Below are 8,933 nucleotides of genomic sequence, written 5' to 3' on the forward strand. Positions count from 1 at the left end.
AAAAAAAATAAAAAACATTGTTACTTGTGAATTAATAATTTCACTTTCATGATTTTGTACCCCTGAACATAACACTTTAGTTCCTCTTTCTTTATGGCTAGAATTCAAATGAGTTTTTCATTACACAGGAAGATATATAGATGTAAAGATCTTTGTAACATATAAATATTTTTCCATATAAAATGATTACAAGAATTCCAAAATTTCTTATCACTATGGATATCATAATCACATATATTTTCATCCACTGTAAGAGTTAGTAATGCCTAAACATAGACAATGCTGTGCAAAAGAGGATGAAATGGTAAAGCACAGGCGTATGCAGCAGAGAAAGAGTTTAAGTATACTTTTGTTATTCATATTCCCTGTAGAGAACTTTAGATGCAGATTAATAAGAACTGGAACCTGAATTTAAATGCAAAAATATCAAGTATGGTAAATAAAAGAAAACTTTTATCAACTGATTTTATTATATACACCACATTCTTAATTTTACATTAACAAACTAGAGGATAATTGATCTTTATTTGTCATAAAAAAACTGACAAGTCAATCAGAAAAAAAATCAACACTTTTATTTTCCCAAGGTAAATATAATTTCGAAATAACCAGAATACTGGTTTGGTTCTTGTAACAAATGCATGTGCCTTAACATAATATGTCTAAAACTTAAAAAAAAAGCAAAGGGATTCACTGCATAAATTTATAATCTGACATGTAAAAATGAGAGAGTAAACTTAAATGAGAACAGACTATGATTATCTGTTTCAAATACTAATTTAGAGTAAGAACGTTGTTAATATTCCCTGTACTCAGAATCCAAGAGTATCTTACATATTTGCTCTGAAGACATTTTCTAAAGAATGGGTATATATATGTATATACTTGCACGTCATCTGTGAATTACCGTTTTAAAAAATTCAACTATTGTACTATTTTTTCTTTTTTATCAAGGGTAAATATACTACATGATCTTACTTGCACACTGTAAATGTAAGTGGGAAATTCTCCTTATCTTACTGTTTTTTCACAATCTAATCAAGGTGGACTTATTCTGTAACTGACGCTCTGGTGGTTCGAGTCGATCTTCGCGGTGGGGGTTCCTCCTCCTCACTAACAGAAGGCTTGCTCTTTCTTGACCTTTTTCGTGGGCTAGCTGCCTCATAAGTCTGGTCTTCAGAAACGAGCCGTCTCACAGCCCTTGTTCTTTGTTGTGGGACGGTATCACTGTCTGTTTCTTGCTCATCCTCTACATCTGAGCTGTTTGCCTTTTCCGATTCTTCGGCATTCTCATTTGTTTCCAAGGGTGACAGGACGTTTTCTAGGTCTTCCTCTTTTTCTTCAGGAATTGTAGCTCTAACACTTCTGCTTTTTCTCCTTGGAGTGGAGGACCCCTTTTCACTTGGTTGATCATCTGAAGAACTTCTCGTGCTTCTTTTCCGCTGTTTGGTCTCTTTTACTGGAACATCTTGGTCATTTTCATCTTTGTCTTTCTTTGTTGATCTTCCAGTTCTGGATGACTTTTTCATGGCTTGTGTTTCTTCTTGTGAAGCAGAGGCATCTGTGTCAGTTGCCAGTTTTTGGTCATCAACGCTTTCTCTCCTCTCCTTTGTTTTTTTGCTTGCTTTCCTGTGCTTTGTGCTACTTTCTTCATTTATTTTAGATTCTTGTTCCATTTCTTCTTCCTCATATTTCTCCATTTTCCCTGTTCTACTGGATTTTTTGGGTGTGGATGACTTCACTTCAGAGCTTCCAGGTAATTCACTCTCTTCTTCCACTGGATGTAAATCTTGAGGTTCTTCAGTACTATCCCTCAACCTCTTGCTGGTTTTTCTATGTTTGCTCTTGCTTTCACTTTCCTGCTTTCCTTCCTTAGTGTGTTCAACCTCTTCGCTTTCCTTCTTGCTTGGTTTTCCTATTCTTGGGGCTTTCTGTGACTGCTGAGGAACACCTGCTACATCCCCTTGCTCTTTGGACATGCTATCTTCACTTTGCATTCTTTCATCTACTTTCTCCTTTGTCTTCTTGGCTTTAATCTTTTCAGAAACTTTTTTCTCTTCTCTTTCTTTGTCTTCTGTACTACTTGACCTCCTTCCAATCTTTGACACACTCACATTGCTAAGATTATGAGAATCTGCTGTATTCTCTATTGACTTAATACTCTCCTCTTTCTTAGACTGAGGTAGGCTGCCCTGTGTATCAAGTGACTGGGCATTAAAATCAACAATGAGACTAGGATCCCTTACTTTGGTATCCAATCTTGTTGACATTTCCAGTGTAGAAATTATACTCTTACCAGATTTACTTTCACTGATGGCCATGGACTCAGAACTTGACTCAGTGCCTGGAGGAGGAGGAGTTGACTCCTTCTTGTCTTGCAGACATTCCTCATCTGATTCATCACTCAACTCCATGCTTGCCTCACCAAGTTCCGGATGGCTGTCACTTTTGTTCAGGTCATCCATCTCAGTCCCGGGTGGAGGAGGTGTGAATTCTCGGTCGATGTGTGATTTCCTTGTAACAGTTGGCATATCCATCACTGCATTAGGGTCTGTGGGCCATGTTGCTCCACTGTGTTCTATTCCCTCTGGATTGCTCGAGGTATTCCACAGTTGATTCTGTGTATGGAGGCCTAGCTTTGGTGCTGTGTAGCTACTCATGCACACAGTAGTGGTTTGAGATGCAGTCAGAGCTTTCTCAGGTGCATACTGACCAGCAATATTGTCCCTTATGCCCATAGGAGGCAGAACATTCATTGCTGCATGCAGGTCATGCTCATCCTCTGTACCAGGTGGTGGAGGAATGGGATTTTCATGCATCCCAGTCATAAATCCTGCCATGCCAAAACCATCTTGACTATTGCTACCACTACTCCATGCCCCAGAGCTGAGTTCCTGTGCACCAAAATGGGTCCCTGGTATTGTCATGTCACTTCCCAGTTTTGATTTTTGTGCTATGTCTTGTAAATGTAAAGTCTTGCTTTGAGTGTTTGGAACCCCTAACCCAGAACTGACTAGCATGTGGGTCTCATCCTCAGTTCCTGGTGGTAATGGCAAATCTGAGGTTATATCTTCAGTTCCTGGAGGCAAGGGTAAGCTTGTAATGGCAACCTCTTCAGTACCAGGTGGCAGAGGAAGATCTGAACTCACAGGATCTTCAGCTCCTGGTGGGAAAGGTAAACAAGTCACCCCAACATCTTCTGTTCCGGGTGGCAAGGGGAGGCCTGGATCCATTACATGTTCAGTTCCTGGTGGCAGTGGTACATCTGGACTGATTAAATTTTCTGTTCCTGGGGGTAAAGGTAAACTTGGACCCATCATACTTTCAGTACCTGGTGGTAAGGGCAGATCTGAGCCTACTTCTGCAGTCAATAGTGGTACCTGTAGGTCTGAACACACAATATTTTCAGTTCCTGGTGGCACAGTTATGTCAGATCCTCCTTGGTTACTCACTAGACCTACTATATGGAAACTGTCCTGGCTGTTGCTACCACTGCCACAATCCCTATGTACATCCTGGATCACAGTAGCTGCTGATAACATCTCCTGGGAATCATTATCCATTTCAAAGTGTGTTACTGGGTAGCTTTCCTCTCCTGGTGGAAGAGGCAAATCACAGTTATCTTGGTTCTTGGAGGCTTCGTCTGTTTTAGGAGGGAGAGGAATATCTGACGGCAGAGGGGTTTTGTTTGCTGACTTGAATCCAGGCAGGGGGATACTCAGTAAGTCTAAAGCCTTTAGTGTTGCAGCAGCAGCACATTCTGTGGGCTCATCATCTTCTATATCCATGCATTCAGAGGTGTTCAAGTCATCTAAACAACTGTATTCCTCCTCATCTTGGTTTGTAACTTCGCCGCTCTGATCATCATAGCCAATGTAGTCACTAGTAGGAGGGCACACATCCATATCACTGACAACAGGATATTCACTTTCAGCTGTAGTCTTGGGATCTGGAACATTTTCTATCAGGTTTTCATTCTCTTGGTTCATTACCCAGGCAATGTTGTCAGACAAATCAATTTTCTGCTCCTCTGTCAATGGAATTTCCAATTTTGGGTCTTGTACAAGGTTACTGCTTGAAAGTATATCTTGCTTTGTTTCTTTCGATGATTCTTTACGCTTGGGTACTGATGACTGCTGTTTTTTCTTCAGGAATGGCATTTTTCCTATAAGAGGTAATTTGGGTGCTGCACTTTTCTTTTCGTCATCTTGACTGTCTTTGTATGATCCATCCGCATATGCTGCTTCATCTCCGTCTGTCTTAACATCTTTGGTAACGACTTCCCTGGAAGAACCTTTTTCCTTTTTGGATTCTCTTCTTGTACTTGTATCTTTGTACTCTTTGCTCTCAGAAGCCTGAGTCTGTGTTACAGATGACTCATTTTTGTGGTCATGAGTCTTCCCGGAGTCTGATTCAACCACCCTTTCTCTCTCACGCTTTTCACTCTTCTCTTTCTTGCTCTCCTGCCGCTGGCTTCTCTCCCTTTCTACCTTTTCATTAATTTCAATACCCTCTTCTTTCTCTTGTCTTACCATGTCCCTCTTTTGCTTGATCTGCCTCAGCAGTTTCTCCTCAATTTCATCTGTTGCAATTTTTTCCTTCAGCTTCATTTTTGCCTCCACCATGTACCGTGCTTGCTCAACACTATACTTGGCATAAGCTGCTGCCTTGGTCTTGACGAGAGATGCCTCATACATGGGATTCTTCACCAAATGCATCTGCAGTAAGACAAAGATTATTGTCAAAAGGTGAGAAAAATGTAGTTGATAATCACAATAATTGGAAATGAAATTATGAATGGCTGAATAAAATAGTACTAACATTTGAAGATAAATAAATAAGGCTTTTATGATAACATCACCAGGCAAGTAGTACTTATTTAACTTACTTTAATTCAATTCCCCCAATCAAAGAAGTCTTGACTTCTAAGTAACTTTTAAGAACAGAAATCACCATATTGGAAACTCTAACCATAGAATCAATGATGTAACATATTTTCCCCCCGACTATGATACATTTATCTCCCCAACCCTCCTGTAATAAAAAAGGTAGTATATGTAAAATACAAATGAAATATATCATACATCAAGTAAAAATAAACCTACAAAAATACTTCACATACCAGTAATAAAAGTCGACACAAAAATATATAATTAATGACTGGACAGCTTACCTTGTAATTTGAAGTGTGTATCTTCGACTCAGGATGTCTGACAGCTTCACCCTTGTCTCTCATGAAGACATCACAGAGGGAACAGTAATAAGATGTGAGTGAATGAAGAAATTCTACACCTGAAAGATAAATGAATTACATTTATTCTCTCTCTCTTCTCTCTGTAAGTTTGCTCCCTACCTCTGTCCCTATTTCACTTCCTTTCACTTTCTCTCTAATACTTGCCTCCTCCTCCTCCTCCTAGATTCTTATTCCTCTCACTCATAGATACACCTACTAGACAAGATACATGTCTGATAGAGGATCATACAATAGATTTTAAAAATTCTAATAATGTTTCACTCACTCACATTCCATACTCAAAGAGAGGATGAAGGAAAGAAAAAAATGCAGTGAACACATTTCTACCTTAGATTTGCAAACATTTTCATACCTTGAACTGGAACTATAAGGGCTGTTGCATTTGGGGGTTTGGGTTCCTTCTCCTCCTTTGGGGCTTTGGCCAACCATGTCTTCCGATCATACTGAAAACACGTGCAATAGGTATTAGACTTCTTAAATATACACAGCACATGACATCAATACATAGGAGAGGATAGGAGAGAAAAGTTGGATCATCATCAAATATTTGTAAACTTCTATGGTCTTTATATATACGAAAGTTAAAGAGGAAGAAGAAGAAGAAGAAGAAAAAGAAGAAAGGTGGCAGCAAGAAGACATGAAAAGTCTTGTAACATAACACTGAGTACTTACTTTACATTTTGCTAAGTGTGATGAACTGATAAGATGATCCACATACTCAGGAATGCTCTCACAGAATATGCTGCACAGCTTACACCAATGCATGCCTTGGTCACAGTAGCGAATATATGTCCTCTGAACAAAACCTTGTGGATATTGCAGACCTTCATCAATTTCTTCTTTTGGTTCCTCCTTTTTCCTATACACGTCTTGCTGCCTTTTTTCTCCATCGGATTTACTAGCTGTTGTTCTCTTTCTGGAGGTAGATGGTGCTCTCTGAAATTCCTTGGAGTACTCCCCTGATGGAGACCACAATCTCTGCTGCTGGCTACCTGATACTGGTGACCTTGTTCTATGTCGCCCAGCATTTGGAGAGCGTGACTTGTGCCTGCTCACATTAGGAGATCGTGACTTGTGCCTGCTCAAATTAGGAGATCGTGACTTGTGCCTGCTCACATTAGGAGATCGTGACTTGTGCCTGCTCACATTAGGAGATCTTGATCTTTGCTGTCTTGGAGCTGGAGAACTCATTCTGTGTGGGCCTGCAGCAGCTGGAGATCGCGACCTATGCTTTCCCGAGGCTGGTGAAATGGATCTACGATGTTCTGGATACTCATAGCCTTTAGATTCATTTCTATAAGATGCCTCCACATGCTTATAATTCCTCTCTGGTGTCTTCCCATGCTCATACTGCCGAGATGGTCCACAAAACCTCATGGCTGCAGGTGACCTACTGCTCCTCCTCTGTGGACTCTCTGCCCTTGGCAATGGCTGGTTCCCTGGCTTTAAAACCTCAATCTCTTTCTCAACTTCAATAACCATATGGTTAATCTTTGTAATCTGATTTCCCATCTCCTTCATGAGGAACCAGTTTTCTTGCAGGAGATTATTAAGACTGCTCTTGTCTCCTTTGTGATTGCTAATGATGTCATCCCTCTGATTCATCATCAAATCTTTCTGCTCTGTTAGGGACCTGGCTCTTTTCAACAGAGTATCTCTCTTCTGCATCAGCTTTTGTACTGGATCTTCCAACTCCTTTACTTCTCTTTCATGCATCTTGCTGGTCTTCTTATCCTCTGCACTTGAGTCAGAACCTGAATCATAGCTCCTCCTTTGTTTTGACTTTCCGGTCTTTTGCCGTTTACTCTTGGACCGCACTTGTACTGGAGGTTCATGGTCATCAGCTGCCTCATCACCTGGAGAGGGTAAGGCCGACCTACTGCTGTGTGCTCTTGTCTGTGAGGAAGGCGGGGGTACACTGGGGGAGTAAGAGTGACCACTGGGGAAGAGCATAGGCCTTGACTGTGGAGCTTTGTCTTTATTCATCTCTGTAATTCTACTGGCAGTGGCCTCCTCATCAAGCTGAGAAGTCATGGCAGGTACTGGAGGGACTCTCGATGACGAGGAGGATGAAGAAGAGATTGCAGATGGAGGTACCATCTGCTTGGTATCCTTTAATGTGGGATGATGGCCTGCTTGTCTCTCTCCCATTTTTTCCTTCCTGAAAACCCAGAAGAGGAGAATTCTATTAGTAATATACCTAAATACCCAATGATTTACAGTACATAATTCACTCTACTAACTGTATAAACAAATACGTAAATGTAAGAAACCATTTCCTTATATGCAACTATACAAAACAACCCAATCTGAAGAAAGAATCTATGAGACGGATTTTCCTCTACGGAAGAATGGAAGGTAAGTGTGGATGTCTGAATTTTGCTTTAGAGAGATTAAGATTCAATTTAGGAATTTGGGAATGTGGAAAATAATAAATGAGAGAGAGAGACAGAGAGAGAGAGAGAGTGAGAGAAAAAAAAAAAATCAGGCACCCATTTGCCACATTTATTTCTGAACACTCAACCTGGTAGCTGTTGACTATAATAGTGTATATTATGTACGCAGTTGAAAAATCATAATAACTAAGATTCTTAAAATAATTTTACCCCTGATAAAAGTGAACTCCAGACAAATAATTTGACTAATACTATTGCATGAATGAGTGAGTGATTAAATCTGTCAAGTAGAAAATTGTTCTATGCAGACTGAAAATCAATTTACTTATGATCAAACCTAAAATTGCTGTTGGAAACTAAACTTGTATTTGACAAACTACTTTTAATCCACTAATTATCTTTGTTCTGTGACATGTCACTTATTACTTAAATGATTATGAGCATAAAAATTTAAGATTTTTCTGATGGAAGAAAATTAACATGTATAGAAATATTTTCAGCTTGTGTAGGGAAATCTTAATCATCTAAGCCAGGATTTATAACAATAGATACACAAATAAATACATAAATAATGGATATTAGCAGAAATTAGGCATGTGATAACCAACCATAATAGAAAGAAAGAAAGAAAGAAAGAGAGAAAAGAAAAAGAAAGAAAGAAAGAAAGAGAAAAGAAAAAGAAAGAACGAAAGAAGGAAAGAAAAGAAAAAGAAAGAAAGAAAGAATAGCATACTCTCCCCAGTGAATATTGAAGTTTGCCTTTTCACATCTAATCTACATCAGTACTGATCAAAGTATGGTATGCAAGCTACGGACTGGTGATATGACAAGTCTTCAGACAAGAAACAATAGTACAAACATATGATTGAGCTCTGGAGGGGGGGGGGGGTAGAGAAAGAAAAAGAAAAATACTGTACACTATTATTACTGTGCTGGTGGTAGTAACAGTAATGATGGTGGTACTAGTTATGATGGTGGTGGTGGTGGTAATGCTAATGATGATGACTGATGATGATAGAGATAACGATAATATCAATAACAATAATAACAACAAATAATGATAATGATAATGATAATATCAATAATAATAATAATAACAATAATAATATAATAATAAGATTAAAAACAATAATTTTAATAGTAGCAAAAAATAAATTATACCCAAGAAGTTCATGGAATGGGTAAACAGGTATGGGCAGGTAGGCATAGTAATTAACTTCCTCGTAGCTAAGTGCATGTGATGCCATCAATGTTAAGAGAAAACCATGGTAAACATTGCATTT

At 39.1% G+C, this 8,933-nt stretch overlaps 1 protein-coding gene across 5 annotated transcripts in view; it reads right to left on the reverse strand.

Moving 5' to 3' along the window:
• Positions 1-451: 451 nt before the first annotated feature.
• LOC113803791 (serine/arginine repetitive matrix protein 2) overlaps positions 452-8,933 on the reverse strand; it is a 31,864-nt gene continuing 23,382 nt past the window's right edge. For all 5 annotated transcript variants that reach the window (XM_070134860.1, XM_070134857.1, XM_070134858.1 and 2 more), the window contains 4 exons: positions 5,927-7,415; positions 5,607-5,697; positions 5,174-5,292; positions 452-4,718 (listed from right to left, as the gene is read on the reverse strand). In XM_070134860.1, coding sequence (XP_069990961.1) covers positions 1,050-4,718; positions 5,174-5,292; positions 5,607-5,697; positions 5,927-7,415 — 5,368 coding nt within the window. In that variant the 3' untranslated portion in view covers positions 452-1,049. The remainder of the gene's footprint in view (positions 4,719-5,173; positions 5,293-5,606; positions 5,698-5,926; positions 7,416-8,933) is intronic.

Source organism: Penaeus vannamei, chromosome 20, assembly GCF_042767895.1.
Source record: "Penaeus vannamei isolate JL-2024 chromosome 20, ASM4276789v1, whole genome shotgun sequence".
NCBI classification, from domain to species: Eukaryota; Metazoa; Arthropoda; class Malacostraca; order Decapoda; family Penaeidae; genus Penaeus; species Penaeus vannamei.